The 19491-nt window shown below is 32.5% G+C and overlaps 1 protein-coding gene across 3 annotated transcripts in view; it reads left to right on the forward strand.

The window, feature by feature from the left end:
* LOC136989302 (rho guanine nucleotide exchange factor 11-like) overlaps positions 1–19491 on the forward strand; it is a 110048-nt gene that overhangs the window by 70691 nt on the left and 19866 nt on the right. For all 3 annotated transcript variants that reach the window (XM_067287423.1, XM_067287425.1, XM_067287424.1), the window contains exons 10-12: positions 9831–9915; positions 10507–10653; positions 18012–18289. In XM_067287423.1, coding sequence (XP_067143524.1) covers positions 9831–9915; positions 10507–10653; positions 18012–18289 — 510 coding nt within the window. The remainder of the gene's footprint in view (positions 1–9830; positions 9916–10506; positions 10654–18011; positions 18290–19491) is intronic.

The following is a 19491-nucleotide window of genomic DNA, read 5'->3' on the forward strand; positions in this document are numbered from 1 at the left end:
CAAAACTTAACAACAAGAGGTGCACCAAACAGAGAAATTCCTTGTCCTTTACAATGACGGTAGTATCTCGGAGCATGTAACAATCACTATACAATACTTGCGTAACTTACACCTAACTTAAATCTAACTTATACCTAAGGAAATGAAGGGACCATAGGAAAGTGGGAAACAGGAAGTAGAGAAGAAATAAATTACTCGGGATTTTCCTGGTTGATGTATGCTCTTAGGTAGAATACTGATTTAGTGCTTATTTCTCTCTTCCTCTCAATGCTTTTCTTTCTAGTTGGATGTCTTGAGTATGTCGGTCTCTCTCTTTAGGCTCTCTAGGCTCTTTAGGCTTGACTATCATACAACTTCTACAATCTTTTTGAAAGGCGTCCAGAAGCCTCTTAACAAAATGTTTCTCTCTCAGTATTCCTGACTCCAAACACCTCACTCTCTTATCATCTATCAATGAAATACAATCCAGAGCCTTTTCTTGACACATCTGGTTTCTTCAGTGTCTACCCAAAAAGTGCCTGATATCTTGGCCGTTTTGCCCCAGGCCTCCTCACCTTCCAATGTTTTCTCCTGTTTCTAAGAACGGCTAATCCTTCCCAAAGGCAACAACGGTCTCTAGCAAAAGTTCCAAGAAAGAGTTAGAACAAAGGGAGGACAGAAATTAGACAAAATTTAAAATAAAAAGTAAAGCTATATACAAATATATGGCTGATGGACACACCAGCTCAGGATTGGACAATCGTTAGGCCTGGAGAATCCCTTAAAAGAAGGGACAATGATCAAAGAGAGTTGTTTTGTCTGGACCATCAGAAAAGATGAAAGAAAGTTACAGCAAAATCCTCGTCTGGACTTTTGAAAAAGAGAGCTTCAAAAGGTAGAGCTTCAGCCAGACTGTGAGAGGAAGCAAGAGAAAAGAACTAACCCTTAAGTTTGGGTCATAAGGTGCATTTCCAGCAAATCAGGGGCTTCAATCATAAGCAGGAGTAGATCTTCAGATCAAGACTTCTTTAGACAGGATACAATTTGAACTTTATTTTTTATTATTTTTTTATAAATTCTAAATAAAGTTTATTTAAATATTACCTAAATGACTATCTCTTAAACTTTCTAGAAAAGAGCTGGACTATAGTTTTTTCCCTACAGAAGAGTAAATAGCAAAAAATTACATTGATTACATCATTTCATCGTAACAATGGTTTTATATCAATAACACTATATATTCACTGTTTTCAACATACTTTAATTTTTACTTTCCTGGCTCTGTTATATATAACAGAGGAAAAGTATGGCAATCAGTCAATAAATTACCTCCCCCCCAAGATTTTTACATTTTTGGACTCTGAAGACCTTGAAACATCAAGAAATGCAAAAAATTTTGGGTTTTTTTCTGTATTTTTTGGATGTTAGTGTGTGTTGGGGGCATGATTTTGGTCACCCTCTTTGAAACTTAATAACACTTGGGCTTTTTGTTGAAAATTTCTGAAATTTTGCAGGGTGATTTGTGTATTAGGGGGATTGATGCTATTAAATTTTGGTTGTTAAAGGCAGATGGGATGAGGAGATAAAGGGAGGGTTGTATGTCATATCTTGAGTATGGTCAGACTTAATCACGATTGTACTTGCTATTAGCATTTACAATTTTTTATAAAACTCATCCCTACCCTCAAAATTAAGCTTTTTACCATTTTATAATAATTAAAAATATAAAAAAGTATTTTAATAATAAAATATCATAACAGATGGCACTATACATGAACTTTTAAATGTTGCCAGGAAAGTTAAGCAACTTGTTGCTGGATTTTTTATTCATGTAATACTAGGGTTAACATGATAGTTGAGGGCAAAATACAAACAGATCAGCATTAAAAGTACTCAGATAGCAAGGCAAAATAAAAGGAATTTATTCATATTTTTTAATCTGGTAAATGTAGACATATATAATATAAAGTTTCAATTTACACTTTCCTTTAGGGCACAGAATGCAATTTTAAATATTTTACCACATAGATAACAAGTAATATTGGATTAAAAAACTGTTGTAATAAATGTTTTTGCACATGTGTTCCAAGCAACAGAGCCATTACATTTGCTTATACGATATTGCCACTTAGTTAACAAATACAAAAATAATTTTCAAAAATTTAGCATCTTTTGTTAGATATAATTCTAAATGGTTATAATTTAACTATTAACTGTGCAATCAGTTGAAAGGTATGGACATTTTGTTTATTTTTTCTAAATACAGTACAAACACGGACAGAGCCTTTAAAGTACAGACTGTCCATACTAAATACAGACATATGGTAACCCTAATAATACAATTTATAATAAGTGATTGAAAACTGTTTATATGGGATATAATATATGAATTAAAAATTAATAATTTCTTTCAATTTTACTTGTAAAATTATTGGGTTATTTTTTAAAATGTGATTATGTAGAATAATTATGAAAACTTAGTTTTATTTACATGATTAATAAAATTTTATGTTTGATCTTCTCCATTAAAAACTTTTTGATTGGATCTTTATTTCTATATAAAACCAACAGAAACTATCAGTTCAATGAATTCTATTAGTCCAGCAGGCTCTGTTGAATCTAAATTTCCAAGTAAAAACCCAATACAATATGTTTACTGGATAGCAAGAGTATTGAGTACAAGTTACAACCTAGACATTATTTAGCTAATTTATTATTTTTAACTACAAGCATTTGATTGAAGTAGATAACAATGCTTTTAAAGTATTTTTAATATCAGTAAGTGTTCATATACAGGGCGGATTTACATAAGGACATTTGGGGCTGGTGCCCAGGGCCTCCACAAAACTATGTTTAAACAAAATATTTTTTTCCCTATTACTGTGACAGCCTAGTGTGGCCTAATCATGAGGGCCACAGGCAAAGAAAACCAAACCTGGGAAAAAACCTATGAAACATTGGGAAAAAAATCTTACATAGGTATTTTTCAATTAAATTAAAATAATTAGTTTTACACAATAAAATGTATGTATGTTTACAACAACCTTATTTTTAAATGAAATTTACAACTTCCTAGTTGAAATCTAGTTGCAAGTAGAGTATTTCGTGTAAATTTTCTAAATCATCAAATTTGCCTACTCTTAAAGGGGGGCCCCCACCGAATTTGTGCCCAGGGCCCCTGGATTGGTAAATCCGGCTGTGTTCATATAGTAAATTAATCTATAAATTACAGAAACATAAAAATATCATATTTATTAATTATTTCATTATTTTTTTGTCTAAAGTTTTACTGATATCAACTATTTTTTTCACCTATTCTTGTAAAATTGTAGCTGACTTATTTATTTTTATTATACAGTATGGTAATGCTGATAAGATAAGAGTTTGCTTCTTACAACAAACATGATCTCAATAAAATAAAAAATATAACATAAGTAACAGATAAACGTAAAACAATACATAGATATCATAATGATAAAATTCACATGGAATAAAACATGTAAAAGCATGCAAAAAATGTGAAAGGAAATCAATAAAAACAGTTTAAAAAATATAGAAAAAAGAACATTGAGCATCATTTATCTAAGTATAAAGATTTTTTACATATACAGTATTTTTAAAAATGATAAAATTAGAATAACAAAAATTCTAAATGGCAGATAAAGATAAAATAGCACAATGGTAATTAGTAAATTCAATACATGAAGTGTTGCAACTCAACTAGGTATGCAAGTTGCAAAGTGAAAAGCTGCAAGAATTAATATTACCATTGAAGTATTTGTAAAATAAAATGTGATTGAAATATATAATGCAGTGATTAAAAACTGGAAAACTGAACCTAACACAAGTAACTTTAATTGAATCAGTGACAGAAAAATGACTTAGCATGTTACAAAGTAAGTAGACCTTATTACGCTCAGAGGAAACTTTATGTAGTAAAGAGGAAGCAGGTGATGCCTATGTGGCAATAGTCAATGACAGATTGGAAATTGGCAAAAGTAAATGTCTAAGGATTGATCTTGAAGAGATTGGAGGCAATTGGACAATAAAATGCCTTTACAGATTGCAAGAACTTTTGGAAATGTATTAATATCTAATTGTGAGTTCTTCATACTCATAGCCATCATCCTCAGTCCATATTATTCATCTAAGATAATATATTGATAAGATAATTGAAGAAACAGGCTTTGAAGAAAAGAAAAATACATTGCAACCGTTTTTAACAGATTGATTTGATTGAACAATTCTAGCAACCAAACTAAAATTTTGAAGTCTTGCTGTAAAACAGATGGGTCAGAATTTGGGAGTTTTAAATTATCAATGTAAGTGAAAATATTAGTTTAAACAAGGCATAATGAAATCAAGAAAAGCTACAAAAAATATATAAATAACTATTTAATACAAATCTCTATGAAATATCTCATACCAAAGTAAACTCTCCCAAAGAAAAGTCTTTGAACTTAATGATTATTGAGCCATAAGATAAGGTTACCAGAGTCCTGCTTTTGGCGGGACAGTCCCAATTTTTAACAATTTGTCCCACATCCTGCGGCATTTTAAAAAGTCCCAAGTTTTGGAAAGATTAAGTTTTTGTCAATTATGTGCCTTATGTCCTATGTTTAAGATTCATAAAGATCATTTTATAATATATCACACTTATCAGTACCAAGGTGTGTGTGAGCATCGGAAATAAAGAATGCTGCATTGACAAAACCCTTTGTGTTCGTGGCAAAGACCAATAGAAAATGGTTTGGACATGCAGCTGCAGCAACGGAGCAGCATGTATTCATAGACTCTCCAAATGAGCGAATGTTTTGTTCATTGCATGTTACATGGCGCAGAGCTCTCATCTGTTGTTGCCTTCGAAAGCTAGCGACTAGTGATGGTAAGCACATAAGCACATCGGTTTGTATTCTATTGCTGGTGGTGGGACTGGGGTTCATTTCGGTTACGACAGTTTTATATAATAAATAAATTACAATAATAAAGTGACACTCAAGGCAAATTCAGAAGAAAAGTAATACAAGTTTGTATTATTATTATTATTTAGAAAGAAATACAAAAAGATTAAAATAATTGTTAAAATATAGTTTGTCATAGGTAACAAAAATCTGAACAGAGAATAAATGGTTAGAAATATTTCATCATTTTGAAACAAAATATGTTCCTTATAATAATGCATTAAAAATTGTGGAATACATGCTGTCCTCACCAGGAACTATTGCTGTGACTGAATGTGTTTTTTTACCATAAAGAAAGTGTGGACAACTGATAAATCACAATTAAGTGTTGAGACTTTGAAAGCCATATTATGTGTAAAATATAATTTAACAAATTCTTGTGAAAAATTTCATGACATTTTAAACAACAACAGCAATCTACTAAAAAACATTCACTCAACTGAGAAATATGCTAAAGAATAAATGGTTTTTAAAAATTTACAATAATATATATATTTATTATATTTGTAACTTTTACATATGTTGAAATTTAAAAAAATATAATATGATACAATTTTTGCATTTTTTGATAACAAAAGTTTGTTGCTCTAGAACAATTTTTTCAACAAAACAACCACTCCCCCCATCAATTTTGTCCCACTTCACCAATGTTAAAATCTGGTCACCTTACCATAAGTTAATTAAAGGATGTAGTACATCAAAATGATAAGCATAAATACCTAAAAGAAGAGAAGAAATAATTGAATCCAAAACTTGTGAAATATCAATTTGCAAAATGTATGTGGATTTCCTCTTCTAAAATGTTTAGTATTGATGATTGAGTTGCAAGTAAGTTTTGGTTGATTGATGATGTATGCCACAATGCTGTATAGAAGGGGATTATATATATAATCAAATATGCTCAGAAATTTTGCTGTTAAAATCAGTATCTATATAAGATATCAGTATCTTCAATAAGAAAAATTAATTGCTATAAATTTAAATATTAAAATTTTTAAATAAACATTCACATGAAAGCAAAGTATATGAAGTTATAATATATAAATATGGTTTCAGTCTATTTTAATTATGATTTTCCATCTATGGTAGTTGACTATAATTTTGTCAAGAGAACAAATTATGGCATCAATCTCAGAATACTGCTTTAAATTAAGTTTTAGTTATATGAACATGAAGTTTTAGAATGGGAACATTGAATCGTAACACACCACAAGTTCAAATCTAATAACGTATATTGATGGTTTACAGTGAAAAACTTTTAATTCAAAATTTGCAACATTTCAAGAAAAGTGAAAAAAACACAATAAAAAATTCTGGTTTTAGACAATTAAAATGTTTGATGGTTTAAACAGATTGGCTTTAATAATTTTTCAGTGTAAAGCATGTCTGTTTTCCAATTTTAAGGAGTAAACTTTCATGACATACAAGGTTTTCATTCTAGGTTATTGATATACAATGTCATATTAAATGTTTCACTTTTATTAAGCCAATCCACAAATGTATAAATATATTTGTTATCTAATAAAAATTAGTTATGAAATTCTATTAGTTTTTATATACCAATAGCATATGTACTAGTAAAATGCAGTGGCGTGCCGTCATTGGAAGCGATGGAAGCGCCGATTCCACCTTTCAATGACCTTCCCTTGAATTTTATAAAATATAAATTTTCATATTTTAACGTACTTTGAATTAATTAAAATTAATATTTTATTATAACTGCATTATGTATCTTTTACAAATTTCTATACTACATGTTAAAAAAAACGATAAGATTGCTATTGTATATTCGAATAATTCGGTGGCGGAAGGAATGTCGAAACCGGGTCAGTCTCCAATCAGCCAGATTATATAGGCATTAGCACATGCGGTTTACAGTGCACCAACCTCACCCGGTTTAGCTGGTAGAAGCGACACACTCGTAAAGAGTACAGCTTTATATCCTGGAGCGGTTGTGGGCTGTTATCCGTCTGCCTGTCAACTTCCAAGCAGCCAGATTATAGGCATTGGCGCATGCGCTTTACATAGCACAAACGTCACGGTTTAGCTGGTAGAAGCGACACACGCGTAAAGAGTACTCGACTTTATATCCCGGAGCGGTTGTGGGCTGTTAGCCGCCTGCTAGATATTCGGCCACCCTCGCCCGATTATGTGAATCACGAGCAGACTAGATCAACGGCGGGCAACCCCCGGCCCGCGGGCTAGCTACGGCTCGCGAAAAGTTTCTATCCGGCCCGCGAGATCTTTAATAGATTATTAAATTGGAAAAATAACTAATTAATAGTTATTTTTCCAATTCTTTGTAATTTTCGAAAACGATAAGAGAAATAAATGTAGTAATTAACTTTTTATTTATTTATTTCATATTTGCAGACTAAAAAAATTACGAGTCACAAGAAGGCGTCAATTAACTACTACGGCGCGGAAAAAAACGTAAAATTTATTCTGGCCCATGTTATAAAAAGGGTTGCCCACCCTAGACTAGATTTATAACAACCCAACCGATAGGAGTTTACTGGCACGTTTTTATGATAGTTCTGTATAGTTGACAGGAGTTTAAAAAAACTCCATTAAAATATTTGATATATTTATTCTGCATTTATTCCGCTCTCCCATCTTATATTACTTACGGATTTCAATGTTAAACCGGTGATATTACGATTTAGTATGTCCCATCTGTAAGGGGATTCAGAAAAAAACGTGTACAATTCTAGTACAGTGTTAAAAATTAACTGTTACTTTGGCAGCTCATTTACAACCAAATTTAATGAATGAGACGTACAGTACATACAATGGTACCAAAAAAAAAAGCTCTAGAATTTATTTTCCTTAAATTTACGATTTATATATCCGTTGTCATAAAAATTTGTCTTTCCACTGTTTTCCCAAGACTACAGATATTCAGGTACAAAGTAACTGGTTTCGACTTATTTCTACTTAAGAAGTGTCTAAATAATTAAGAGATTAGGGAATGGGGACATAAATAAAACCCTGTTGAAAGAACCAGAATTTTACTTCAACAAAAGCTTAACAGAACCAATCACTCGCTCAGTACAGTAGGAAACTGATTTCCGTGTACACCTGGTATTAAAACGAATTAGTTAGAAAACGAATGACTATTAAGTTTAACATAGTTAGATTTTTACAGCTACGGTGAGAAACGTTTAAAATTTACAACAGCCCTGTGGCGTCCTTTGAGATATACTAGTGATGCGACAAAAGAGGCATTTGACATTGACCGGTATCGGCACCCTCGGGATTTGGCACGCACACACTCACTACACACCTACCTGGACCGTCACTAGTTCCATCCATTAGCTACTCGTATCAAGATATTTGACTAAGTGGATTGTTTTAAGATTTAAAAAGTAAAGAATATTTTATGTTATTTTTATGTACGTTTCTTTACAAAGCTATATTTTAATTATAATTTCCTTTATAAGTATATTAATACAATCGAACAATACATTGTACCAGGTATGTATATCCACCACACATTTTATTTCACCGAGTAAGTTTTTATAATTTATTTTTAATTTTAGCCCTTATATCGTGGCTAGCGATTCAGAATGTAATTGTGATATTAAAAATACATTTAGAGAAGTCTACAGTTTTTACTGGCTTATCGAACAAATGAATACGAATGGACCCTAGACCAGTGATTCTTAACAGGGGGGCCGCGGCCCCTGGGGGTCCATAAGAAGTTTGCCGGGAACCGCCAAATTATGCAAAATTTCCTTCAGAATATAATAAAATGAAAATTGATGTATAATCCGAATATCGTATTGAAAAGTGAAATAAGAAAGATAAAGTTTTCCTATTTAGTTTTTATTTATTTATTTTGTATTTCTTCCTACATACAACTTTGTTAGTACAGAAGAAATAAATGTAAATATGCTACTTACACCGCAGTATTTACTTCTTTTATTCCAAAGCAATTTTAAGAAACTATTAATGCTTGAAATTTTAAAAATAATTAGGAAAAATAGTAGGCATTGAAAATTTAAATATTTTTGCAAAACTTATGCAAAATCCTTACGACAAGTGGGCGTTTTAGTTTTAGTTTAGTTTTAGCATCGACATTGGATCGATTTATCGACATGTTTCTTATTTTATTTTCTGTTAAAAATTAATGAGTTTTCATGTTTAATTGTGAAGTTTGAATGTTATTTAAATAGATAATGAAATAATAAAGTTATGATTTACATTTATTATATAAAAAATAAAGCAATAATAAAAAATCAATTTATTATAGATAAATTATCAAATTATCAAATATAAATTATTATTAAAAAATGGGGGTCACAAAAAAATTATGAAATATTTGGTGGGCGGCGAGTATAAAAAGGTTAAGAACCACTGCCCTAGACCATCACTGACGCGCAATTAACTGATTGCCCCTGGAAGTCGGCTTCTTACAGAAACAGCTTCCCTGTCATCAAATGTCACGGCACGCCACTGGTAAAATGTTTTAATAGTATCTATTGGTTTGATCATTCCAATAAAAACCAACAGAATACCAATGAAAATTGTTATTGGTTTCTTTTGTTTTTTTTAATGGGGTCTTCATAAAAGTAATATGATAACTTTATAACTAAAGTTAATTTAAGAAAATGCAAATTCATTATCAATAAACACAATTCAATTAATTTTTATTTCATTTGATAATATTGTGCTCTATTTTCAGTAAAATATATGTCTCGTTTAAATTTTATGTTTTTTGGAAAAAGTTCCAAACAATTTGGAAAACACCAAATTCGTTAAATCCCTATTTAATATAATCTTTTGACTATTTAGAAAATTATTTGAAATAAATCTTTTTTTAATAAAATTTATTATTATTAATTTTTTAATATATTAATTATTTATAATTTTGTATTTATTCTTTAGACAAGAGAGCATTCTTTCTTGTTTCAACTTCCGATCAGCATGCAATTTATGAATTTGCTGCTGCATCTGTAAGTGAGAGAAGGATGTAAGTAAAACATTATTTAAAAGTTTTTTAATGTTTATATATACATTCTGTAAAACAGTTGTATAATGTTCCATATTTTGTCAAATTTTATAATTTTGTAATAAGGTATAATTTATGTAAAAAATTATAATAAAAACAAATTTTATTCTGTTTAGTTCTATAAAATTAATCAGATATTTTTAAATATTTTAATTTGCTTAATTATCTGTTATTAACTGAATAATAATTTAGGAAGATCATTAAATTACATTTGATGTCTGAAATTATTTTTATATAATTTCTTAAATACATTATTGAGAATTGAATATACAATATATTTTAATTTCTTTAATGGATCATATTGTGAATGTAACTCGTCATAATTTAGTATTATTAAATGTGATTATATTAAATTGTAATTGCTATATTTGTATTTTTAAATAATTTGTGGCAAATTTTTAGTAAAAATACTTCAGTTATAATTGTTACAATAATACTTGAGTAAGATATTTTATATTATTTATTTAAAAATTAATTTTATAATTTTAATAGTAAAAAATTTTTACTTGTTCTTACAAAATTTATTTGAAAAGTAAATTTTTATTTCTTTAGATGGTTAAGACATATCACAGAGGCAATTGACATGTCCAAGTCATCAATTAATCAAACACATCTTCCAGATTATACATCACCTCAGATAAATAAATTAGCATGTCCAGAAAGTAGTTTGGAAGATATAGAAACAAATACAAATACAGAGTGAGTTATTGTTGCAATGACTATTTTAAAAAAAATTGAATATATATTATGAAATAAAATATAATTTCTAAAATTAAAATTATAACTCAAAGTTTTGTCATTTTACAAGTCTGTTTAATAAAATAAGCTGTTTGTTATTTCTGGGAGTAAGTTCGGAAATCAAAATTCTTTTTGGATTTCTTTGACTTCAACTTCAGACAGAATTCAAAATTAACTTCAAAGGAAAAAAAAAACAGAAGGAAACAAAGTTTAAATTTTTAAACTTTGGCCTTTTTAAAGTTTGTTCTCGCTTGTTTTTATTTCCTTTCAAATTGTTCATTTTGAATTCTGTCTGAAACTGAAACTGGGTAATTTCAGAAATATTAATGTTTTCAATAAATTTTAACTTTTAAAATTAAGATGTACATTAATTATTAGATTATAATAAAATTTATTTGTGATGAACTTTGTACTGAGAATAAATAAGTTAGCTTTATTAGTTTTTATCATTATTTATTGAATCTTTACTTTAGCTTTCTGAAACAAGCATTCTAATTGTTTCTGTCAGATAAATGATATCATTGAGTGAAGCATAATCAGAGCTCTTCATAAGTTAAAGTGTTTTGTCTGTCATTGAAGTCCAAAGCAACTGCATGACCAATAAACATGATTTTTTGGCAATATGTACAAATTGACAAGGCTGATGTTGTGACAAGGCTAGAATTTTGAAATTCAACCTATGGACTTGAGATACTTGAGGTCATAGCTCTTGCCATAGTAAAGTCTTTTGTCTGTCATTGAAGTCCAAAGCAACTGCATGACCAATAAACATGATTTTTTGGCAATATGTACAAATTGACAAGGCTGATGTTGTGACAAGGCTAGAATTTTGAAATTCAACCTATGGACTTGAGATACTTGAGGTCATAGTTTGCCATGTAAACTCTATGGATTTAAAATAACTGCACAATCAATAAACATGAGTTTTTACAAGTACAGTCTATTCTGAAATAATAGAGCCACTGTAAAATAATTATATTACAGTAATAAAGGAATAAGAAGTGTATTGTGGAACTGATTCCCATGAAGACACAAAGCATTTTAAATGTCATTACTCAATAAATATAGAGCTTCATAATTAACATGCAATCAATCACCCTTTGAACCAATTGCTCTAACTGGCTCCTGATTTCCTGTAATTTAGAATAGGAAAAGAATAGGAAGAGAAAGAAATAACTGTTCATGTGGTACATGAACAGTTATTTCTTTCTCTTCCTATTCTTTTTCAAAGAACATTAGAAAGCAATAGAAGGAAATTGATTATTGATTTATTATGATATTGTATAATAATAATAATAAACTACTATTATCAAAAAACTATAATAAAATAAAAATAAAAATGACTTTTAACAATGTCATATAGGATGCACTTGTCCCAAAATGATAGAAGTGAGGGTGCCATGGACACCACCAGAGGGTCGTGTCAGTGACAACGAAGAAATCTCAGCTTTTTCCTCTGGCAACTCACAAGGTCACACGGTATATCAGTCGAGATCCAACAGCTTCGACCAGACAAAGACTGTAGTGCCCGGTGACCATAGTCTATATTGGTTATCCAGAATGTTTGAAAGTTTTGAACATTTAATTTCTATCAAAATTCAGAAATTTCATCCAAATATTAGCAAAATTTGACCAGGTACCATACATGATGAAGATGAGTGTCATTGTCAACTACATGGTGATCAAGCATTTGCCATTTTGGACTTAAAATCCAACTCTATGGTTTGGCCAGCTAGAGAGTCAATTTATTCTCACTGAGATATCGCATGACAAAACTAAATATAGCCATGTGGTTGTGAATTTATCGAAGCGCATGGCTACCAAAGTCCAGGACAGATTAGCTGCACCTCCGAACATCAACAAGTACAAAGCGAGCCGTGGCAGACTCAATCAACACACTCCACCTACTGCCTCTCCTAACAATATCTGCTGGTACCATATAAAATTTGGCACAAATGCCCAACGATGCTGACCACCCTGTTCACTGGGAATGAAAATGAGAGTCAGTAGAGATTCTGAAAATCCAAGCTATCGCTTATTCATCACTGACCATACATCCAAAGTGGCATTCTTGATTGACACTGGTGCTGACGTCTCCATTTACCCAGCTTCATGTCTTCCAAGGCGCTGTGTAAAAGATTACCAACTCTTCACAGCAAATGGAACAGCAATCAAAACATACGGCCACGTGACAATCATACTCGATTTTTCTCTTTGACAGAATTTCACATGGTAATTCATTGTTACCAATGTTACACAACTATTAATAGGAGCTGACTTTTTATCTCATTATGGACTTCTTCTAGACCTTCGCAACAAACGTCTTATCAACTCAACCATGAAACTGGTAAGCCATCATCTATTCAGACTATTGCTGGTGATTTGCCATACCACTGACTACTGCATGAGTTTTCCAAAATAACATCCATCTCCAACCATCGCACCCATCTCACATTCCACAGTCCATCATATTATCACAACTCCTGGACAGCCAGTACGCTGCAAATCTCGGCGACTCAGACTGGAAGTACATACTGGCTAAGCATGAATTTGAGTTCATGCTCTCTCAAGGAATCTGCCAACCGTCCACCAGCAGCTGGTTATTGCCATTACACCTCATTCCAAAGGACAACCATTGGCGACCCTGTGGCAACTACCATCTACTTAACACACAAACTGATCCTGATTGTTATCGTGTTCCTCACATAGAGGATTTCGCATCTACTCTTTATGGTTGTTGGTGTTTCTCAACCATTGACCTAGTCCATGCTTTTCACCATTTTCCTATAGCCCCGGAGGATGTCCCTAAGATGGCCATCATCACACTGTTTGGACTATACGTGTTCAACTTTTGGTTTGTGCAATGCAAACATTTTAATGCTTCATGGATGAAGTGACCTATTACCTCAAGTTTTGGTATACTCGTAGCATCCCAAGATGAAGCTGAACATCTACAGCACTTATGCAAATTGTTTACCAAACTTCGCAACTATGGAGTTGTAATCAACACATCAAAGTGCATATTTGGCAAACACGAAGTGCAATTCCTCGGGTATCTAGTCACCCCAAAAGGAATTTGTCCACTACCGCAAAAAGTTGAGGCAATTATTGAGTTGCCGAAGCCAACTGTCGTCTGCGATTTATGCTGATTTTTGGGATTGGTTAATTTTTATTGACATTTTGTACACAATGCAGCCCATAACACAGAACTTAACAAATTCCTTTAGGGCAACCCAAGTCCAAAAGACCAACTTGAGTAGACCCCCAATGCCAACAGTGCCTTTTACAACATAAAAAACGCCATTTCTAATGCTGCACTCTTGGCAAAACGTGTCAGTGCTTTAAACAGGTGGAACCCCCCTGGTTGCCCCCTGGTCAATTTTCAATCGTTGTGGAACACCAAAACAGGCAATCTAGCACTTCGGTTGATGACCTCAATGGTAGATGCATCATCCACTGCTGTGGGAGCATTCTTACAACAGATGATTGATAAACACTGGCAACCATTAGTATTCCTCAGTCAGAAACCTCTCAGAATCATGGAAAAAAGAGTCCACGTATGACCGTGAGTTGTACACCAGTTATACTGCTGTCAGGAAGTTCAAATACATGCTGGAAGGAAGGCAATTTACTTTATTCACTGACCACAGACCACTAACTTTCGCTCTGAAGCAAAAACCTGAGAGAGCATCACCCTGACAGTTTTGCCACTTAGATTTTATAGCCCAGTTCTCCACAACATTTGTCATGTCAAGGGAGCCAGCAACATCCCTGCAGATGCCTTGTCTTGTAAAGAATCTATCACGCAGGCAATCGACTTCCTGGCACTTGCCTCATCCCAGGAATCCGACGACAAACTTAGGCATCTCTTTCGTTTGAACACAGGCCTACAGCTAAAATGGACTACCATCCCAAACACTATGGCACAGCTTTACTGCACACTCAATGCTGTCCTTTCATCACCAAAATCTTTCAACATCAGGCGATTGCCTCACTACATGGTTTGTCACACCTGAGGGTGAGAGCCATGTGTCATCTCATTAAGAAGTCCTTTGTGTGGCCTGACATCGAGCATGACTGCAAGAAGTTTGTACAAAACTGTATTACATGCCAGAAAAACAAAATCACTCAGCACACTGGATCATTCACTCCACCAAATCAGCAATTTAACCATGTCCATATCAATATTGTTGGACCACTTCTGCTATCCAACGGGTTTAGATATTGCCTCATGGTAATCAACTATTTCTCTCATTGGCTGGAAGCATTCTCCATGTCGGAGATTACAGCTGCCTCCATAAAAAAAACATTTTTGAAGTGCTAGATCGCCTGTTTTGGTGTTCCACAACGATTGAAAATTGACCAAGGGGCAACCAGGGGGTCCCACCTGTTTAAAGCACTGACAGTGCTGACAGGGATGTCAAGGATCCACATCATTGCCTTTCATCCATCCATCAATGAAATAATCGAGTGATTCCACCAGCAACTCAAGGCAGCAATCAATTGTCACTCTTCTGATTGCTGGACAAATCACCTGCCCATCATACTCTTGGGAATCCGGACTGCCTACAAAGACGACATTGATGCTACTGCAGCCAAGCTAGTTTACGGACAAACACTGGCTTGCCTGGGGAATCTTTTGTAATCACCAATGACATTACAATAGAAACGTCCGATTTCGTCTCAGATCTCCAGTGCAGAATGTGACAATTACATCCTGTTTTACCACATAATCATAGCAGGCACCAAACATTCATATTCCAAGACCTGCTCGCACAACTTTGTACACCACGACACCACATGTAGACCTCTGCAGTCCCCATATGACGGACCATTCAGAGTACTGTACTTCAACGCTCCAGCAAGACATTCAGGGTAAACATTAATGGCAAAGAAACAACCATCACTGGCTGAAACCAGCTTTCATCACCGACCCTACAACATGCATCCCAACCGACATGAAAAAGGAAACCCCGCAAACAACAAGCTCAGAGGCAACCAAACCACCAGTCACAACCTGCTCTGGATGATGGGTATGCTTCAATGTGAGGTATCATTAGCACTCACAGCGGAGTACTGAGGGTGCAAATGCCTACAGACGCCACCAGAGGGTCTTGCATAGTGGTTACATCAGCGACACTGAAGAAATCTCATCTTTTTTCTCTGGCAACTCACGAGGTCAGACGATATCAATCGAGATCCAACTGCTTCGACCAGACAAAGACTATAGTGTCCAACGACCATAGCCTACAGAAGCATCTCTGCTTCAGGAGTTAAATTGCAATTAATATGCAATATATGAGAATATAAAATACAGAACAGTGGTAGATAAGGAGTGAATTTCTACAAAATATAGTTTTGGTTTAAATGATAAATTAAAGATCTTTTTTATAGAAAGAGGGAAAATTGTTTTCATTGTTTTGTGGCAAATCACATCAATTATAGTGGAGAATATGGAAGAAAATTCCATCTGGAAGACTCCTAGCACTGAATTCCTGTCAAAAATACTAATTTTCAAGAAACTTGCAATTCTACAATAAGTCTGATGCAAATTGCACTTCATCTAGCCATAAATGTGTCAAAATCAACAGTATACAGAGTTGTCTAATCATTTACAAAATAAGAATATGAAACAAATTTTACCTCTAAATAAGAGCCATAAAGAAACCCTTTGTTGTATGTAGAATTAGTAATGTGGTTCTCCTCTTGAAAAATTTGGGGACCCCTGCTTTAGAATATCAGCAAGTACTACATATGAGATACCTAATGCCATTTGTGGAAAAATTGGATGGGAGCTTTTCCAATTTCAACAAGGTAATGCAACTCCATCATATTGCAAAATCAACTTTGGACTGGTTTTTGGCAAATGGTGTGCATGTTATAGGCTCCCTGCCTATAAATTTTTGTGCTCTTGATGGAGTCCTTTTGCAGTAAAATAGTAAACTTTGTATATTGGTAACACCTATTGGTTTTACAAACAACAGAGTAATGACTGATCTAATATGGCAAAATCAGCAAATTTTCTTCTGGAATAAAGAAAGAAAAAATATTTGTAGTGTAGTAGGATGTAATAAGTTATACAGTAATTCTACAGAGGTAGTTTTTTATTTTTTTCGAATGAAAAAAAGACGCAGTTTGAAGAAACACATGGATTAATGCTGAACTTTTATTTGTCCATCTTCATTAATTATAAAAGCATTCCTAAGGTTAGATGGATATTTTATTTACAATAAACAATAATGTCTGTAACTGTTTCTGATAATGCCATCTAGAGAACAGCATAGCCATGGCATTTCTGGGCAATGCACTCTTCATTGAGCAGATACTATCTAAAGAGTTTTCCATCAGTATACTATATTTGGATCAGCTGGAGATATGTGTTGGTTTGTTTTTCTATCTTTTTCTTGTTCCAAAAATGTGACTAAGCCTTGTTGCTAGTTATTATTAATTTTTAAAGTTGCTGGTTTATTCCAAGCTTGTAGTAAACTTGTACTTGGTTCTATTTTTTTCTTTTTTACTAATAAAAAAGTAAGACATGCTGCATGCTTGCAACTACCAAGAAGTCCTGCCCTGCATGAGCAAAATGAATTAATCATTTTCCATTGGTCATTAAGCTGAAAAAACTAATTTACTGTCATTAAGTTAATATGTTTATGTTGATTTTTTTATCAGTTCTCTTCATCCTATGTTGATGACAGCAAAGTTTTTACGTACTTTTTCTTTTGCGCTTCTTTTTTAAAATCACAATAAACAATAATGTGATTTTAAAAATTTTTGCATTAATATTTTTATTTTTACTATAAAACATACATTTGTATTGGTACAAATACATTTTTATAAAATTAAATTTTAATGACATTAAATGATAAATTAAATTTTTAGTGTTTGGGAAACAAAGACATTTTAAAAATGATCAAAAGAAATGTAATATAGATGATTAACTTTCCTTCGGGAAATTTACTTGTAATGGAATTTGTTAGCTAGATTTAGGCACCTGTACATGCATTTGTGGAATACATTTACCAAAAGTTGTTTATTTTTGAATATTTTGAGTAACTTTACGAAAATGGCCTGTTTAATTTAATTTTTTTCCTGTTCTAATGGATTTTCTATAAAAATATAATCCTCAAAAGTGGCAGGAAATAAAATTATTTCTTAAAACTATGTTCAATGCACCTATCAAGAGAACAGTATCAACATTGGGTATCAATGCTGATACTATTATTGAACCTTTAAACCTACTCGTGATACTGGTATCGATACTTTTGTGGTATTGGGGCATCTCTAATTCTAAATATTAGCTTTATATTTTTTTTCAGGTTACCTTCACCAAATGATAAAACATTAGAAAAGAATACTAATGAAAATAATTCCAAAGAATCAGAAGAAACAAAACCATTAGGACCAGAGAAAAAAGAAGAAACAATTCCCAAAGTACCTCCTCCATCAGAAAATGGTGAACCAAAAAAACAAAGACGTTTACAGCGGGTGGAAATTTTAAAAATTGCAGATGGTCCAGAATTAATAGCTCCCAGTGAAGTAATTGTGAGGCAAGGAGCTGCATATCAAACTGCTGAACCAGTTTTAACACCTATTGGTAAAATAAAATTGTTATTCAATTTTTGTGTAAAACAGGATCAAATAAAACCCAGAAAAATAATTTTATTTTACATATGATGAAAACAAAAACACAGAACATTTATATTTTTTAACATAGTCATCTATGTCCATATACTTTATCCACCATTCAATCCCATGAGAAAAACTTACTGTTAGTTGTGTAACTATTTGATTGTGTTTTGCTGAACCTTTCAGTTTGATTGGCAATTGTTGTAGTAGTTGTCTTTACTTTGTGAAGACAAGTATTGTTATATTGGTACAAAAATTCTTGTGTCCACAGATCTCTTTTTCTCACAATGGCAAGTTAAAGACGATGCAGAATTGTTACTCTATGATGTATTAAGTGTTACCGGTAGCAAATCCAGAAATTTTTAGAGTGAGTGCAGAAAGGAAACAACATGCCTTATGGTATGAAATTTTTTACTATCTGAGTTGAGGTTCCCAACTTTACTTGGAAAAAATCTCCAGAAGGGAGTGCAACTGTGCCTTGCACACTCCCCTAAATCTACCCTTGGAACTTACTGTTGATTCAGAAGAATTATAAGCCAAAATTACTTCATTATTATCTCAGAAGACAATATAAATTTCCTTAGGGTTTTTGTGCTTGAAAATGTTTTTGATTTGGAGAGACAAATGCTGCCATTTCCTGCTGGTTTTTTTTGAACCTAACTAGTGTTTCTCATTTCCCAGTCTTTTGCTTGCCCCAGGAGTCCGGGTTAAAAGTGAACTGTTTCCCAGGATCCTGGGATAGAAATAATTATTTTTAAGATATACAAAATATCTTGAAATCAAATGATATAATTATTTTTTATTTTTTAAAGTAATTTAGTGCATTCCACAACCTCCAAAATCATATTAATAATGCTGTTTAAGATATTATTAATAATGTTTAAGATATACAATAGAGAGTCGTTTATCTGAACCCCGGTTATCCGAACGATTTTCAGTCGGACTGTGTCATGCTGAATCGAACGTTTTTGATACTAGATTTACTTCTAAAGTATAATTTTCATGTTTTTATATTCTTCAATATATTTATTTTGTTTGTACAAAATGAAGAAATAATTTTTAACGATTCGATAGCCTCGATTATTATTATAAAACTTTTCGTTAGGCTTAAAATCCACAAAAATTCAACACGAAGTGACACGCAACGGAGAAAAATTTGAACATCGGACA

The sequence above is a fragment of the Centruroides vittatus genome, unplaced genomic scaffold, assembly GCF_030686945.1.
Source record: "Centruroides vittatus isolate TY-2023 unplaced genomic scaffold, ASM3068694v2 scaffold_464, whole genome shotgun sequence".
NCBI lineage: Eukaryota > Metazoa > Arthropoda > Arachnida > Scorpiones > Buthidae > Centruroides > Centruroides vittatus.